Raw genomic sequence first — 17901 nt, 5'->3', positions numbered from 1 at the left:
CAGGAAGGCAGGGACATGGGGCCTGGGCCACAGATTCTCCCCATGCACAGCTGTGCAATCAGTGTGTGCAGTGAACAGATAACATGCACAAGTGGTCGGTCATGTTTGAGTGAATTTGAAAACTGGAACATTCACTAATCACAGATTAAATCTGACCCCATCTGGTGTTGGACAGCAATCTTTGTGTTTCTACCTGAACTACTGACATTCTAGCACAATTTTATTTAGCAAGCATTCACATGGCACCTATAGAATACATCAGGCTAGGTGCTACAGGGTTGGAAAGATAAAGAGAGGAATAGCTCCCAATCTCGCCAAGGAAACCAGCATGGAAACATATTCTCTTCGGTGTCACCCTTTACGGAGCCAGAGTTAGTGATATTTGGTGGCATTAGAGAAAGCTCATCAGCTCTCCCCTGAGAGGTGGGGAAGACTTCACTGGGGCAGTGTCACTTCACTGAACACTTCACTGAGGGAAGACTTCACTGGGGCACTGTCACTTCACTGAACACTTCACTTCACTGAGGGAAGACTTCACTGGGGCAGTGTCACTTCACTGAACACTTCACTGAGGGAAGACTTCACTGGGGCAGTGTCACTTCACTGAACACTTCACTTCACTGAGGGAAGACTTCACTGAGGCAGGCAGGGAGGGCACCCCGGCAGGTGGAGTGTGGTTGGTGTTCATTTGGATGCAAGCCCCATTCTTGGTTCAGCAGTTTTATTAAACTCTAAGGGCCAGATTTGGCCAACACCCAAAGAAGGAAATTTTAAGAGACTGAATGGGAGTCCCTGCAGGGGACCCATCCAGGCTCCAGCCTGGGCGGGTCACCCATGGGTCTCCATCTCGCCGCAGCACATCTCTGGTCCTTTGTAACTTGTCCGCCCCCGCGCCTCCTGAAAACGCCTCCTGAAAACACCTCCCGGTTGCCTTCTCCTCAGGAGCGGGGCGGCTCGGGCCAGAGCGGCTCCCCACCGGGCGCTTCTGGGCAGGGTTCCAGCGAGGGATGCGGACTCTGGGAGGAGAATGCACAGCTCCAGGACGCGGTGCGGCAGCTGCGCGCGGAGGTGGAGCAGCATCAGCAGGAGGCGCAGCAGCTCCGCGACCAGCGCAGGTGGGTGACCGCCCCCTGCCCCCACTCGCCAGCTTCCCTCCCTCCTCCCCCTACTGTGGCTCGCTGAGCCTGAGACCTGAAATGGGTCACTCCCTCGGCATCCTGCCCCACAAGACACTAGACACTTAATGCGCCAGCATTTCACAGATGTTACTCCTCTGACCCATGAAATGTCCCAGAGTTCCCGAAATTCTAGATCTCTAAACTGCAGACGAAGTGCCTTAAAATGGAAAAGGGAGTCCGGCCAGGCATGGCGCCTCACGCCTGTAATCCCAGCACTTTGGCTGGTAGAGGCGGGCAGATCACGAGGTCAGGAATTAGAGACCAGCCTGGACAACATAGTGAAACCCTGTCTCTACTAAACATACAAAAATTAGCCAAGCGTGGTGGTGCCTGCCTAAAGTACGGCTTCTCCAGAGACTTGGGAGGGAGGGTTGCTTGAGCCTGGGAGGTGGAGGTTGCCGTGAGTTGAGATCGTGCCACTGCACTTCAGCCTGGGTGGCAAAACCCGAACCTGTCTCAAAAACAAAAGCAAGCAAACAAAAAACCTAGCCTGTCGGCTGTTGTAGAGTGCAGTGGAATGTGTGCAGGAGGCTTGGCATGTCCCTAGCATGAATGAAGCGCTTGGTTAATTATAGAAGTGAATAACCTATCATCAATCTTGAACTCAGAGCCTTTTTTCCCCTTGTTGGAAAGTTTTTAATGCAAATTCAATTTCTTTAAAGACAGAGGACATTTCATATTATCTATTTCTTAAGTGAGCTTTAGCAGTTTGTATCTTTCAAAGAATTCATCTACTTCATCTAAGTTTTTGAATGCCCTAATGCCAATCATAAAATTGCTCATAATTTTCTTTTTGTCATTTTAATGTCTTGAGGATTCCTTTTTTCTTAATATTTGTCAACTGTGTACATTGAACCCTGTTGTGTTGGCCCAAAATTGCTTTGAGCCTTAACTGGGCTTGTTCATTTAATTTCCTCCCCTCCCGTCCCCTCCCCTCCTGTCCCCTCCCCTCCTCCTTTTTGGAGACAGAGTCTTGCTCTTTTGCCCAGGTTGGAGTGCAGTGGTGTGATCTCAGTTCACTGCAACCTCTGACTCCCAAGTTCAAGTGATTCTCCTGCCTCAGTCTCCTGAGTAGCCGGGATTACAGGCAGACACCACCATGCCCAGCTATTTTTTTTTGTATTTTTAGTAGAGATAGGGTTTCACCATGTTGGTCAGGCTGGTCTCAAACTCCTGGCCTCGTGATCCTCCTGCCTTGGCCTCCCAAAGTGCTGGGATTACAGGCGTGAGCCACCGCACCCAGCTCCATTTAATTTTCATAACCACCTATTTTGATAAAGGAGGGATAAAGATTCAGGGAGTGGCTGGGCGTGGTGGCTCACGCCTGTAATCCCAGCACTTTGGGAGGCTGAGGCACGTGGATCACCCGAGGTAAGGAGTTCAGGACCAGCCTGGCCAACATGGTGAAACCCCCATCTCTACTAAAAATACAAAAAATTAGCCAGCGCCTGGTGGCAGGCACCTGTAATCTCAGCCACTTGGGAGCCTGAAGCAGGAGAACCGCTTGAACCCGGGAGGCAAAGGTTGCAGTGAGCCGAGATCACTCCATTCCACTCCAGCCTGAGCAACAAGAGCAAGACTCTGTCTCAAAACATAAACAAAAACAACAACAAAAAAAAGGTTCAGGGAAGCTTTCCACTGCATTGTAGTTGTTAGGAAAGACCTGGTCTCCCAGGTCTCCGAGTCCCAGCATTCAGGCGATACTGAGAGAGAATCTCGGCCTCCTGCCTCCCCGCCTGCCCCAAGTGAACAGCGTGTTTTCTGGGGCTCCCCTGCAGGGCTGCTCTCTATCGCTTCCGCCTGAAGGCTGTCCCCATGCTCAGGTTTCTCCTGAGATGGGAGGATGCTGAGAAGGGGTCGCATAGCGGGGGTTTGTCATGGACTCCACAACTCAGAGACCTCAGCTCTCCTTATCACAGGTGTCCTCAGATCACAACGTCTCCCCACTGAGGTCTCCCAAACTGGGCAGCAACAAGGGGAATAAACCCCAGAGCCCAAGGGGCGCCATCCCCGGAGCTGGGCAAGCCTGGCTGTGCTTTCATCCACCACAGGTTGCTGGAGGAGACTCAGCAAGCCCTGCGGACCAGGGAGGTGGAGACACTCCGCCAGGAACACCGGAAGGAGATGCAGGCCATGGTGGCAGACTTCAGTAGTGCCCAGGCCCAGCTCCAGGCCCGGCTGGCTGCCCTAGAAGCTGAGTAAGTGAGGCCTTGGGCCCCAGGGAGGGACTAGCAAGTGTGCCATTCAATAGGGTGGCCAACTCACCCCAGTGGCCCTGGGCTTTCCTGGTTTTCAAATTGAAAGTCCTGGGTCCTGGCCAGGCACAGTGGCTCACGCCTGGAATCCCAGCACTTTGGGAGGCTGAGGCAGGCGAATCACTTGAGCTTAGGAGTTGGAGGCCAGCCTGGCCAACATGGCGAAACCCCATCTCTACTGAAAACACAAAATTAGCCAGGTGCGGTGGCACACGCGTGTAATCCCAGCTACTCCCAGCCCAGGAGGCAGAGCTTTCAGTGAGTGGAGATCAGGCCCCTGCACTCCAGCTTCAGCAATAGAGCAAGTTCTGGGTGGGGAACGGGTGCAGGAAACAAGCCAGGGGCTCATCAGTCTCCCTTCATTTTAGGAGACTGTGCTCCCCTTTCCTGCAGGGCACTGGGAATCTGTGAGGATGAGCATTGGTTTAACCCTCACACTTGGAAGAAATCAGAAGGATCAGGGCTGCTCAGTTATGAGCATTTGCTCTGTTCTAATCTGTATCATCTCATTCATCTTCACAACAGTCCTTCAGGGTAGAATTGTTCTTCCACTGGTCCCTCATGCATACATATTGCATGTATTCATTCAAGGAATATTTGTTAAGGACCCATTGTATGCCCAGCACTGCTTTAGGCTCTGGAGTCACAGAAGGGAACAAAACAAAGACAATGCTCTCATAGGCTCACAAATTCTGCTGAGGATTCAGATAAGAAATAAGCAAACAGGCTGGGCTTGGTGGCTCATGCCTGTAATCCTAACACTTTGCATGGCTGAGGCTTGAGCCCAGGGTGGATCGCTTGAGCCCAAGAGCTGGAGACCAGACTGGGCAACATTGTGAAACTCCATCTCTACAAAGAATACAAAAAAAAAAAAAAAAAATGCTGAGCATGGTGGTGTGTGCCTATGGTCCCAGCTACTTGGGAGGCTGAGGTGGGAGGATCATCTGAGCCCAGAAGGTTGAGGTTGCAGTGATCCATGATTGGAGCACTGCACTGCAGCCTGGACTACAGAGAGAGACTGTCTCAAAACAAAACAAAACAGACCCTGTCTCAAAAAAAAAAAAAAAAAAAAAAGCAGTTAACTTCATACCAGGCAGTGAAAGTGCTAGAAGACAGGATTGGGAGTGGCAAGGGTGGGCAAAAGAAGGCCTCTGCGAGGAGGTGATATTTAAGGACAAGGAGGTGAGGGTACTCCTGAGGCATCTGGAGGAAGAGCATTAGAAACAGCTGGAACAGCAGGTGCAAGGGCCCTGGGCCTGCTTCATGCTCCTGAAAACAGCCCAAAGGCTTGTGTGGCTGAACAGAGAGGGAGGGGGAGGGGAGGAGAGCTGGGTGAAGGAACCCCTGCCCTGTTGGGAAGGAGTTTGGACGTGTTCAGAGTGCCCTGGGAAGCCATCACAAGGCACTGGGCAGGAGTGACATGCCTGACTTGCCTTTTCACAGGGTCACTTCTGACTGCTGAGAAGAAACAGGGGGAGGGGGTGACTAGCAAGAAGACCATTTAGGATGTGATGGCAGCAAGCCAGGTCCAGACAGGTGAAGCCACTTGCCCAAGGTCAGGCAGCATTGAGTTCAAATGTCACCTGTGTGACCTTTAGCCTTAGCTCTTAAAAACGTCTCCACTGTCTCCAATACAATGCAAATCATCCAAAAGCCAGCAGGAAAGCTTTTACCAGCTACCGTCTAAGGAGCACTTACTATATGCCAGGCTCCCATTATCACATTGAATTCTCACAACCACTCAGTTTCATGCCCACTTTAAAAGAGAGGGAACTGAGGCCCACACACAGCTGAAATGATGCCCAAGGTCTAGAAAAAAGCAGAGCCAGTATTAGAGCCGGGTCATCTCACCCAAAGCCCTGGGCTCTTACCAACTCTAGTCAGTAGATTATCTGCAGCCCCAGTCCTCCTCTCCCCATCACCCAGTAACTCCTCTGGGGCTTCAGGCTGAAAAAGCAGTGGGGGCTGGGCATGGGGGCTCAAGCCTGTAATCCCGCCACTTTGGGAGGCTGAGGAGGATGGATCACAAGGTCAGGAGTTCCAGACCAGCCTGGCCAACATAGTGAAACCCCGTCTAGACTAAAAAGACAAAAATTTACTGGGCATGGTGGCACGCGCCTGTAGTCCCAGCTGCTCGGGAGGCTGTGAGGCACGAGAATCGCTTGAACCAGGGAGGAGGAGGTTGCAGAGAGCCAAGATAGCGCCATTGCACTGCAGCCTGGGCGACAAGGCAAGACTCTGTCTCAAAAAAAAAACAAAAAACAAAAAAAGCCGTGGGTAGCAGCCACTGACCACACTCCGTGTCCGCCAGCAGATGGCGACAGAGCATTAAGAGAACCCTCGCGGCATTTTCCTGTCCTAGGCCGTTCTCCCAGCAGCATCCCTGGCTCTTGAAGCCCCCGCTGAGTGCACCATCTAGGTGCACACACGGGCCTTTGCTTCCTGGCCCTGCAGCCTTAGGGGACCTGACAGAGCTGGGATCCTGGGTTCTGCAAGCCATCTCCCCGGCGGGTCCTGGGCAAGCTTTTGCCGCTGAGCCTCCCTGGCCGGGCGGAACACAGGATGGCATTCCCATCGTGTGCCTTGAGGCACATGTATGCCCATCTCCCTCCTTGTTGAGTAATTGCCATAAGGGGGACTTGACTGCATGCCTGCTTGGAACAGACTGAAAGATTCTGGAGAGAAGCCAGGGAAGGGAGCGTCCAGGCCAGAGGACCTTCAGCTCATAGGCCGCCTGCAGACTCGCCTGAAGGAGAGAGAGGACATCATCAAGCAGCTCACGGTGAGGTTGTCGGGGGCGCCTGGCCCACGTGCCTGGCCGGGCACTGCGGGCTCCTCCGGGAGGGGCGTTCACTTGCACCCAGCATTTCTCTAGGTGCCCTAACATCTTGCCTTATAAAGAATCCTTTCTGACCAGGTGCAGTGGCTCAAGCCTGTAATCCCAGCACTTTGGGAGACCGAGGCGGGTGGATCATTTGAGGTCGGAGTTCGGGACCAGCCTGGCCAACCCTATCTCTACTAAAAATACAAAAATTAGCTGGGTGTGGTGGTGTGCACCTGTAATCCCAGCTAGGAAGGCTGAGGCAGGAGAATCACTTGAACCCAAGAGATGGAGGTTGCAGTGAGCCAACATAGTGCCACTGTACTCCACTCTAGGCGACAGAGCAAGACTCTGTCTCAAAGGGAAAAAAAAAATCCTTTCTTTTCTATTATTACAGAAGACATATGCACTAAAAAGTTAATACAGGAAAATAGAAGGCAAAAAAAATCATTTTACTCCCAAGTCCAACAGCATCTGCCCCATGTTAATATTGGTTTTTTAACTTACAGAATTTGAGAAAATCTACAGTGGCTTAGGTTTGAATTGTAGTAGAATCAGTGTTTTCATTGTTGATCTTCTTTTTGTAAACATGACCACCTGTTTTCTACTTAGCAAAGCCACTCCCTAGACCCCTTGAAAAGAACCGAGCTCGCTCTGATTCAGTATCCAACCAAGGCCTGCTGGTCATGTCTTTGGAATGTCTCCCCCTCTGCCTGCTCCTGCCTGCCCACCTCACTTCTGTATCTCCCTGTGCTTTGAAAATTAGGTGGCATTGATAAGGAATTATTGCTCATTTGCTAAGTGTGAACAAACATATCATGGGTTTTTTTTAAGTAATCTTTATTTCTTAGACATTACATATCACTGTTTTTACAGAGAAAATTATGTAATCACTGAAATTTAGTAATAATACAGCAGGAGAGAAAAAAGTGGAAAATGATACACACAAACAAGACTGGCCATATTGTTATAACAGGTAAAGTGGGGGGCGGATTTCATTACCCTCTGTTTGTATATGTTAGACAACACAAATGTCAAAAAAAAAGAGGAAGAAGGAAGGCAAAATCCTTTGCATACCTGGGGGTTTTCTTTCTTTGCCTTAATTACTAACTTTCTGCAGTAAGTTACCTTCACATGCTAAGAACAGTTGGATTTCCAATTTCCAGGCAAGCATAAGCTTGCCCTTTTCTTTACAAGAGGGGCTGGGGACATAAAGGACAAAGAGCAAAGGTGCTTCCTCAAAAGCTTGTGTCTGGCAGCTTGATTCTGACTTCCCCTTCCTCCTCTGGATTTCCCTTCACTCTCTATTCTGCCTGAGCTCATAGCCATCTTCCTTCAAGTCAAACCCAGTGCTGTGTGGTTAGGCTCACTTAGACTCAGTTGTATTGGTTTTCCAGGAAGAGAGAAGATTTCACTATGCAGCATTCCCCAGTGCAATGTCCCACCGGAATCGGTCTTTCTCTTTCAATCCTCACCCGGGATATTTGACCCCTTCCATGAAGGTAAATTGGTTCTTCTCGTTTTAATGCATTACACAATTCCATTGATTTCGTTTTTCTTAAAGGTAACCACAGGTTATTTATGGGCTGGTGTACACTCAGAAAATATTCATTGAAAAAAAAAAATCCACGAGAAATAGTCCAAAGTATTAACTGTGTTTGTATCTGGCTGGGCAGATTATGTGTGGTTTTTATTTTTTAAGGGATTTTGTATTTTCCAAATTTTCTAGAATAAGTATGTGTTAGTATTAAGAATAGCTCTATCTAGGTGATGGGAGGGAGAAGAAGAGTAAGAATCTTCCACTTCTGTACATATTTCTGGAATTTTTCACAATGAGCATATTCACATCCAATTCTCTTATCTACTATCACAAAATCCTAAAGGTTCTTGAAAACAGTATTTTGGCTGAGAGCAATGGCTCACACCTGTAATCCCAGCACTTTGGGAGGCCGAGGTGGGTGGATCACTTGAGGTCAGGATTTCAAGATCAGCCTGGCCAACTTGGTGAAACCACAACTCTTAAAAATACAAACATTGGCCAGGCGCGGTGGCTCAAGCCTGTAATCCCAGCACTTTGGGAGGCCGAGATGGGCGGATCACGAGGTCAGGAGATCGAGACCATCCTGGCTAACACGGTGAAACCCCGTCTCTACTAAAAAATGCAAAAAACTAGCCGGGTGAGGTGGCGGACGCCTGTAGTCCCAGCTACTCCGGAGGCTGAGGCAGGAGAATGGCGGGAACCCGAGAGGCGGAGCTTGCAGTGAGCTGAGATCCGGCCACTGCACTCCAGCCTGGGCGACAGAGCAAGACTCCGCCTCAAAAAAAAAAAAAAAAAAAAAAAAAAAAAACAAAAAAAACATTAGCTGGGCATGGTGGCAGATGCCTGTAATCCCAGCTAATCAGGAGGCTGAGGCAGGAGAATCGCTTGAACCCAGGAGGCGGAGGTTGCAGTGAGCTGAGATCGCACCACTGCATTCCAGCCTGGGCGACAGAGCAAGACTCCATTTTAAAAACAAGAAATAGTATTTTTAAAAATAGTTCACAGGACAATACACTTGTGACCTAACTAATGTGATCTCGTGTGTAGTTTTTATGTATCCTTCAGTGTGACAAAATGTAAGTTTCACTCCAGAAATGTGAATGCATTTGAGGGTAGGGTGGGCCCAGCCCCTGCTGGGGGTGTTATACGACCTTCTAAAATCTTAAACAAAATTGAAAAAAAAAAAAAAAAAAATTAGCTGGGCATGGTGGCAGATGCCTGTAATCCCAGCTAATCAGGAGGCTGAGGCAGGAGAATCGCTTGAACCCAGGAGGCGGAGGTTGCAGTGAGCTGAGATCGCACCACTGCATTCCAGCCTGGGCGACAGAGCAAGACTCCATTTTAAAACAAGAAATAGTATTTTAAAATAGTTCACAGGACAATACACTTGTGACCTAACTAATGTGATCTCGTGTGTAGTTTTATGTATCCTTCAGTGTGACAAAATGTAAGTTTCACTCCAGAAATGTGAATGCATTTGAGGGTAGGGTGGGCCCAGCCCCTGCTGGGGGTGTTATACGACCTTCTAAAATCTTAAACAAAATTGAGTTGCAAAACACATCCATCTCCAGAAGTTTTGGTTAAGAGGCTGTGAACATACATATTTACTTATAATACAAAATGAAGATTGGAGGGAAAAGTGCTTTAAAAAAATACCATGTAAGTATGTAAATGAAATTGTTGCTTCTTCGATACAATTTTGATTGGGTGAGCATTTTTTGCTTTTATAATAATGCTTTGTTTTGTTTTTTGCATTGCATTGCACTAACATTTCCACTAATACAAACAGAAAAAGAAGATGGAGGACGTGCCCAGCCGTGTGGTCAGCGTGCCGAACCTCGCTTCCTATGCAAAGAACTTTCTGAGTGGCGATCTGAGTTCCAGGATTAATGCCCCTCCAATAACTAAATCACCCAGCTTGGACCCAAGCCCCAGCTGTGGCCGGCTCTACAAACCCAACCAGTCTACAGATGCAAAAACTGCCACAAGGTTGTAGGGGATGTTGGGGACAGAGGCCCTTATTCTATTTCCCTGTAGACAAGAGGGAAATTAGGATTCTTTCTGGCACCTGCTAAGTACCTGGCATTTGGGCAATATAAAGAGTAGTAAAACAAGCCCTGCCTTGGAAAATAGTAATTTAGCCAAAAGGGAAGATTGTGTAAGAGAAGGGAATTATGTCATTCTTTGGAAGGGGTACTATTCCTGGTACCAAATTCCAGAAGGCCTTTTTCCATGGATGATTAGACAAGGGACACTGAATCACTTAGCTGAAAACTTCAGCATGGGTTATACAAAAGGTGGACTCTATCTGGCCTGGAGGTCTGAATTCAATTTAGTCGTCCTCATTCTTAGCTGTGTGGCCTTGGACAAGTCACTTGACCTCTCCAGGTCTCCATATCCTTGCCTCTAAATTTAATACAGCACCTATCTCATCAGACTAATGTGAGACTAAAGGAATTAATTCATAGGATGTGCTGAGCACAGGACTTGGCACAGAAATCTTCAATATAGTTTCAGTATCATTACTAACATTATTCCTCAAGATTTACTGTATCACCTTGGAATTCTAAAGTCTCTTAATCAGGCCGGGCTCAGTGGCTCATGCCTGTAATCCCAGCACTTTGGGAGGTGGAGGTGGGTGGATCACCTAAGGTCAGGAGTTCGAGACCAGCCTAGGCAACATGGCAAAACCCATCTCTACAAAAAATACAAAAATTAGCTGGGTGTGGTGGTGTGCACCTGTAATTCCAGCTCCTCGGGAGGCTGAGGCACAATGATTGCTTGAACCCAGAAGGCTGGAGGTTGCCGTGAGCCAAGATCATGCCACTGTACTCCAGCCTGGGCAACAGAGGGAGACTCTGTCTCAAAAAATAAAAATAAAGTCTCTTAATCTGTAGGTTTGGTTAATCCTGCATAATTATCAGAGCTACAACCACTAAGTCTCAAAGGAACAATGGTGAACCTTCTATTTTCAAAATGAGGATTAGGTACTCCCTCCCCAGCCCCATCCTTTACAACTTGTTTCCCACTACTAATGTTGGCCAGTCCCATTCGGGTGTTTCTGAAGAGTAAACATGCAGTTACCTTTCCCTGAAAAGATGGTGGGTATTAAGCTGTTTCGTGCATAATTTTCAAAACCATATAAAAAACCTTTTTTTGTTTTTAGGACACCAGATGGTGAAACGGCCCAGCCCAAAGAAGCCCAGCAGAAACAGGGCTCTCCACACCAGGAATGGTTTACCAAGTACTTTTCTTTCTAAGCTAATCTTTGGGATACATCACAGAGGATACTTGAAAAACATTTCTTTTAAATCATCTGATTGAAGGAATGAACTAAAACTGACCAACCAAATAATATGCTTGTAATATGATTTACATATGAGAGCTAAAACAAATTTTGGCATTAACACTTCATACTGCTCTGCCAGGCACAGTGGCTCACATCTGTAATCCCAGCACTTTGGGAGGCAGACGGATCACTTGAATCCAGGAATTTGAGACCAGCCTGGGCAATATGGTGAAACCCTGTCTCTACAAAATATACAAAACTTAGCCAGGCATGGTGGTGTGTGCCTGTGGTCCCAGATACTTGGGGGACTGAGGCGGAAGGATCACTTGAACCTGGGAGGCAGAGGTTGCAGGGAGCCAAGATCGAACTCCTGCACACCAACCAGCCTGGTCTCCAAAAAAAAATTTTCCATGGTTCCATGGTGACAGTTCATTACAAATATCTTGACATTAGACAAACCAGTGTTATTAAAAAGCATCTATAGGAAAATGTTATTAGCATTACTAATGACCTGTATGTTGTATTTCTAGTGTCCATAACATCATACTCCATTTTGTAGAATATCAGACTTTGTGATTTCCATGATCTACTTTAAAAGTGGTTGTACTTGTCCTTAGGATGCTAGTCAACTCCACTGGAAAGCTGTTTCTATGTAAAATGAAGCGATTCCAAAATGCACATCTAACCTCAATAGGAAGATGAATAAAAGTTAAAATAAACAGGAAAGCCAATTAAAAAGAAAACAAACCAAACCTACCAGAAATGGATGGTAGCATGCTTGGGTGGACTGAATATTTTCACTTCCTTGGTCTAAGACAAGCAGCAGATTATAGATGGGGTAACATCTACCTCTAAAAGGGCTTTGCAAGGATTAAGCAAGATAACAATATGAATTAGAATTAAGTACCACAAGGTTTTTCTGTAAATAACCAATCCTAGCCCAGTTACAAGTCTCAATGTAATGACTGTAGTGTCAACTTGATCATTTGGGAAGGTCTCTACACTATCTGTTCTTTGAAGTCAAAGATCTTCTAGGCTGTGCACATGGCTCATGCTGTAATCTCAACACTTTGGGAGGCTGAGATGGGAGGAGAGCTTCAGGCCAGGAATTTGAGACCAGCCTGGGCAACATAGTGAGACCTCCATCTCTACAAAAAATTAGTCCAAAGAAAACAAAAAAATAATAATTAGCCAGGCACAGTGGTGGGTGCCTGTAGTCCCAGCTACTTGGGAGGCTGAGGTAGGAGGATAGCATGAGCCCAAGAGTTTGAGACCAGCCTGGGCAAGATAGTGAGTGAGACCCCATCTCTACAGATAAAAAAATATTTATATCCTGAACCTCTGGTCTTTGGGTTTGAGCCATTTGCCTCATGGTGTGTTGCTTCTTCATTGCATGAATTCCCAGTGGATTAAAGGAACCGGAATGGCTGTTCACGGTGCTGACCTTGCTCTCAGTCCACACCGATTTGTCTTACCTTCTGATGGAGCAAGGTGATTTGACAAGACTCAATACAACTTTTAGGGGGCAAAATATTTTTTCAGTCTTTGGTGCTGGCCCAGGAGGTGGCCCACAAACCAATGTTAATTCTATGCATTGTCAAATCTTTGCTCTTTAAATAAAACTTTGAACAACTGGGCAATACAAATAGTTGACTTGTATTGATTTTCCACAGAAAGGTCAAATTAGATGAAGACAGCTTGGAAATAGAAAGTTCACCTCACATTAACCTCAATCACATCATCTTAAAAAAAAGCTGATTACACATTGTAACTGTCAAACAAACTTACATATTAAAGGTAAATTTACTGCCTAATCAAAAAGAGGCCCCAATGCATTTTTAAATACAAACACTTGTCATCATACATTAACACGCCATATTGTTTTTCATTATCAAATATTTTTTGTGAGTTTCCTGCTTAGAGTGTCTTAGTTCGTTCAGGCTGCTCTAACAAAATATCTTACTTATACTGGATAATTTATAAACAATGGAAACATGTCACTCACAGTCCTAGAGGTGTGATCCTGGGCAGGGAGAGAATTTTACTAATTGAGACTGTACATCTGTTTTGACTTCTTTCTTGTTGCAGACGCCTGAAGGATCTTCTTAAATTTCTAAATTCTACCCTGCAATGATTATATCTTTGTTAACAAAATCTTTGCATGCTTCCATAATTTTTTCTTGAGGCCATATGCCTTGAGTATTGAAGTAAGGCATTTAAGGACACAAACTTAAGCTTTCTGTTTGATATTACCAAACTGCCATTCGGCAAGTTTCTAGCAATTTACACCCTTACCAGCAGTAAATGAACCTGCTGTGCCCAACACTATTGACAAAGAAATACAATTTGATAGATAAAACATTCTTTCTGTTTTAGTTTGCATAATGATTCCATCAATCTCTCAAGAGCAGAGTGGTCTAGCGATGACAGTGATGGCGTAGAAGTGACAGACAGTGGAGATGAAGAGAAATCCAATTCAGGATTAAGTTAGGAGAGAGAAAAAATGGGATATGATGGTAAATCTCTTCAGGCTGTATTATGACGGATGAAAGAGGTAACATGTTCCTGTAGCAAAACTGAAAGGAATACTATCTGTTCCACATGAATGCAAACTGTTTTGTAATTGGGGTAGGTAAGAATGGATTCACCCAGTCAATGGCTTGCACACCACATACCTGAGCCCTTAACTGCTCTAACATTGATGTAATATCCAACCCAGCAATTGTGATTGAGACCACTTGGTTAATTTTTCTCCAGGATCCATCTGGATTCTGCAGACGAGGCTGGCAAATTAAATGGAACTATGTGATAGGGACCGTCTTACTGCATCTGTCAGATTTCCAAGGGTAGCACTGATCTTGACTGTCACTTCACCTCCACCCGCAGGATGCAGTATTGTTTGTGTGTTTGTTTTTGAGATGGAATCTTGCTCTGTCACCCAAGCTGGGGTGCAGTGGTGCGATCTCAGCTCACTGCAACCTCCGCCTCCCGGTTCAAGTGATTCTTCTGCCTCAGCCTCCTAAGTAGCTGGGACTACAGGCACCCACCACCACACTAATTATTGTACTTTTAGTAGAGATGGGGTTTCACCATGTTGGCCAGGCTGGTCACGAACTCCTAACCTCAAAGTGATCTGCCCACCTTAGCCTCCCAAAGTGCTGGGATTACAGGCGTGAGTCATCCTGTCTGGCCTCAGTATTGGTTTTGATTATTTCTACCAGCGCCTCCAAGATAACGACAGAGGCGCCAGGCACTCACAGTCACCTCATCAGTTTCTCACTATCCCTCTGCAGGGAACTGACACTCTACTGTCCTTGTTGCAGTACTCCTCTTACCTCCCACAGGTTTGACTCCTCACATTCCCCTCCACAGGGATATTTTCCCAGGGCACCACTAGTGGAATCCTCAGCAACTGGGCCACCCCCTCGTGAGGTGACTGTCCATACCTCACACGCTGCTCCAGATGGGTTTTGCTGTCAGTTGGGCAGTGAGTGAGCCGGTCCCCAAGCCCCATCCTACTGCCTGCTCTCAGACCACATCCAGTCACAATTGTCTCAGTCAGGACCTCCACCAGGCATGCCCCTAGACACAATGAGAAGTGCAAGACATTCACTGGGGGGTGTGAATGCCTTCAGCCAAAGCCCACCAGAAACGCCTGTATTTGAACAAGTTGGGTCTATTCATCACAGAGAACCATAGGGCTTCTCAGACAAAGAATGTCACAAAGAACCTCTTTTAGGATTCTGGCCCTGGTTGGGTGATTTCAAGGAAGTGAGGATTCACTCGACTGGATGCTGTCAGAGTGGGGGTGACTGTAGGATTGAGCATCTCAATACATCTTATTTATAGGAAGGTGGACTAGCGTAGGAATAAAGGTATAATTGCATATATATACATACATATATAGCAGCTGTCACTCATTTTAACCAGGAGAAGGATGTTTGGTATTTTGTGAGTGGTAAACTGACCCTGAATTTTCTTTGTATGTGCTTAGACAAAATTATGAAGTGGTTTATTTTATCATGGCCTAAGAGCAACTTTAGAGTTGGTATTCAGAGACTGTTTATATCCAACAGGAGAATGACATGACCGAACAGTGTTGTCAGCTTCTGAAAGTCAGGGACAGGTGTTTTTTTTCTCTCTTTCTCAGGAGAAACACCTATTTAGAGAAAGGGGAGAGGAAACAGAAGACAGGAAGAGCCTATGATGTAGGTCTGACAGGTGGGCCAAGGAACATTGGGGCAAAAGAAGGCAGGAAAGCTCCGAAGATGTTGTGGCCAGGCTGATGGAAGCGCCCAAGCAGACTGCTCACTATTTTTTTAATTTTTATTTTTTTGACACAGAGTCTTGCTCTGTCACCCAGGCTGGAGTGCAGTGGCTCGATCTCGGCTCACTGCAACATCCACCTCCTGGGTTCAAGCGATTCTCCTGCCTCAGCCTCCCGCGCCCGGCCTCAGACTGCTCATTAGAGGAATCCTGTGTCAAGCAGAAATGGCCTAGCACCTGGACCTCCACTGTGCTTGGTGACAGCCAGGACCAGCATAGCCTGGGCAGGAACATGGCGGCAGATCCCCAATGCCAGGAGCTTTTGTAACTAAACTCCTTGAAGCCGCTTTCTTGAAGGAAGAACTGAGCAGTGCTCCTTCACAACCTCTAGAGGCCAAGGACCAAACACTTGGGAATGTCAACAGTTAAGACATTTGGGTAGAGGAGAAAAGAGGAAAGAAGGGAAGATGAATGAAGAATTAAGTTTAAGTAAAGAATATGAAGATGGGCTGGGCGCGGTGGCTCACGCCTGTAATCCCAGCACTTCGGGAGGCCGAGGCGGGCAGATCACTTGAGGTCAGGAGTTCAAGACCAGCCTGGCCAACGTGGCAAAACCCCGTCTCCATTAAAAATACAAAAATTAAGGCCAGGCACAGTAGCTCACGCTTGTAATCCCAGCCCTTTCGGAGGCAGAGGCGAGCGGATCACGAGGTCAGATTGAGACCATCCTGGCCAACATGGTGAAACCCCATCTCTACTAAAAATACAAAATTATCTGGGTGGGGTGGTGCATGCCTGACAGCTACTTGGGAGGCTGAGGTGGGAGAATTGCTTGAACCCGGGAGGCCGAGGTTGCAGTGAGCTGAGATCACACCACTGCACTCCAGCCTGGAGAGAGCGACACTCCGTCTCAAAAAAAAAAAATTAGCCCATCTACTTGGGAGGCAGGAGAACTGCTTAAACCTCTGGGAGGCAGCGGTTCTTCTGGGGGGAATGTCAAATGGCTGAAAAGGTCACCCACCAGCTTTGATGTCGGGTGGCAGGAATGTCCTGCAGGAGGCAGTGCTGCCAGTTGCTGTTTGTAGAACACACAGGCTACCTGATGGCTGGGTTGGCCTTTCCCCAGCACTTGCCTGTGGGACCCCGTTGTGCCACTGCACTACAGCCTGGGCGACAGAGCAAGACTCTGTCTCAAAGAAAAGGCTGTCCTGAAGATGTAGGTAGGTTTATCTGTGGAGAGTGACAGCCCACAGGCAATCTGCATCTTGGAGCCTGACAAGGAAGCTGGAAGCTAAGCAATATTCAACAAAAAAGGCCTTCTTGGTGGAACTTTCTACCTTTCAAAGAGCTACCACACCCAAGACAACCTTGGCTTCTTAAGAACACCCTGGAACCACATGTGGGTGGGCTATTATCAACACACTGACCAGGGAAGAGAGGTGTGAAAACTCACTTCAAATCCTGCTTCTGCCAAGGGTTAAAGACTAATCTCTTGACTTTGGGCAAATCGCTTAACCCTCCTAAATCCCATACTCTTCCTCCATAACCCTCCTCCTCCCAGAACAACAGAAATCACTAACACCTGAAGAATACTTGCTATATTCTAGCACCCTTGCTACTGACTTCCCATTCAACATCTCCTTTTTCTTTTTTGAGACGGAGTTTCACTCTTGTAGCCCAGGCTGGAGTGCAATGGCACAATCTCAGCTCACCACAACCTCTGCCTCCCGGGTTCAAGCGATTCTCCTGCCTCAGCCTCCCAAAGTGCAGGTTTTGCAGGCGTGAGCCACCGCACCCGGCCTCAACATCTCCTTTAATCTGCAAAAATAATCCTGGAGGATAAGTCCTAGTCTTATCCCTATTTTACAGATTTTTTTTTATCCATCTGTGAAAATGGGAACAACAATATTGATTCTGTTATAAGCCTTCTAGAAGACTGAATGGGATCATTTGCAGAATACGTGTGGCACAGATGTTTGTTTGAAAGTCGAAAGCCTAGGGGGGTGGAGCAAGATGGCCGAATAGGAACAGCTCCAGTCTCCAACTCCCAGCGCGAGCGACACAGAAGACCGGTGATTTCTGCATTTTCAACTGACGTACTGGGGTCATCTCACTAGGGAGTGCCAGACAATCGGTGCTGGTCAGCTGCTGCAGCCCGACCAGCAAGAGCTGAAGCAGGGCGAGGCATCGCCTCACCTGGGAAGTGCAAGGGGGAAGGGAATCCCTTTTCCTAGCCAGGGGAACTCAGACAAACAACACCTGGAAAATCGGGTAACTCCCACCCCAATACTGCGCTTTAAGCAAATGGGCACACCAGGAGATTATATCCCACACCTGGCCGGGAGGGTCCCACGCCCACGGAGCCTCCCTCATCGCTAGCACAGCAGTCTGGGATCTAACGGCAAGGCAGCAGCGAGGCTGGGGGAGGGGCGCCCGCCATTGCTGAGGCTTAAGTAGGTAAACAAAGCCGCTGGGAAGCTCGAACTGGGTGGAGCTCACAGCAGCTCAAGGAAACCTGCCTGTCTCTGTAGACTCCACCTCTGGGGACAGGA

General features: G+C 47.4%; 2 protein-coding genes across 6 annotated transcripts in view; one reads left to right on the top strand and one right to left on the bottom strand.

Annotated features, from left to right (window-relative positions):
* FAM184B (family with sequence similarity 184 member B) overlaps positions 1-11079 on the top strand; it is a 160855-nt gene extending 149776 nt beyond the window's left edge. The window contains exons 13-18 of the mRNA XM_017871761.1: positions 943-1115; positions 3230-3376; positions 6098-6215; positions 7652-7756; positions 9584-9783; positions 10961-11079. Coding sequence (XP_017727250.1) covers positions 943-1115; positions 3230-3376; positions 6098-6215; positions 7652-7756; positions 9584-9783; positions 10961-11054 — 837 coding nt within the window. The 3' untranslated portion in view covers positions 11055-11079. The remainder of the gene's footprint in view (positions 1-942; positions 1116-3229; positions 3377-6097; positions 6216-7651; positions 7757-9583; positions 9784-10960) is intronic.
* Positions 1-17901, bottom strand: part of MED28 (mediator complex subunit 28) — a 50129-nt gene that overhangs the window by 15921 nt on the left and 16307 nt on the right. Inside the window, exons 5-6 of one of the 5 annotated variants that reach the window (XM_017871755.1) lie at positions 13089-13208; positions 9369-11943 (exon numbers count right to left, since the gene is read on the bottom strand). The exons of 1 other annotated variant lie outside the window; for it this stretch is intronic. In XM_017871755.1, coding sequence (XP_017727244.1) covers positions 11793-11943; positions 13089-13208 — 271 coding nt within the window. In that variant the 3' untranslated portion in view covers positions 9369-11792. Of the gene's footprint in view, positions 1-9368; positions 11944-12784; positions 13209-14186; positions 15243-17901 lie in introns of those variants that run through there. 3 more of the 5 variants (XM_017871756.1, XM_017871759.1, XM_017871758.1) reach the window with 3 other exon arrangements.

The sequence above is a fragment of the Rhinopithecus bieti genome, unplaced genomic scaffold (assembly GCF_001698545.2).
Source record: "Rhinopithecus bieti isolate Rb0 unplaced genomic scaffold, ASM169854v2 scaffold_6151, whole genome shotgun sequence".
NCBI classification, from domain to species: Eukaryota; Metazoa; Chordata; class Mammalia; order Primates; family Cercopithecidae; genus Rhinopithecus; species Rhinopithecus bieti.
Note: the sequence above shows the minus strand (reverse complement) of the source record. Positions and strands in the feature narration are given on the sequence as shown.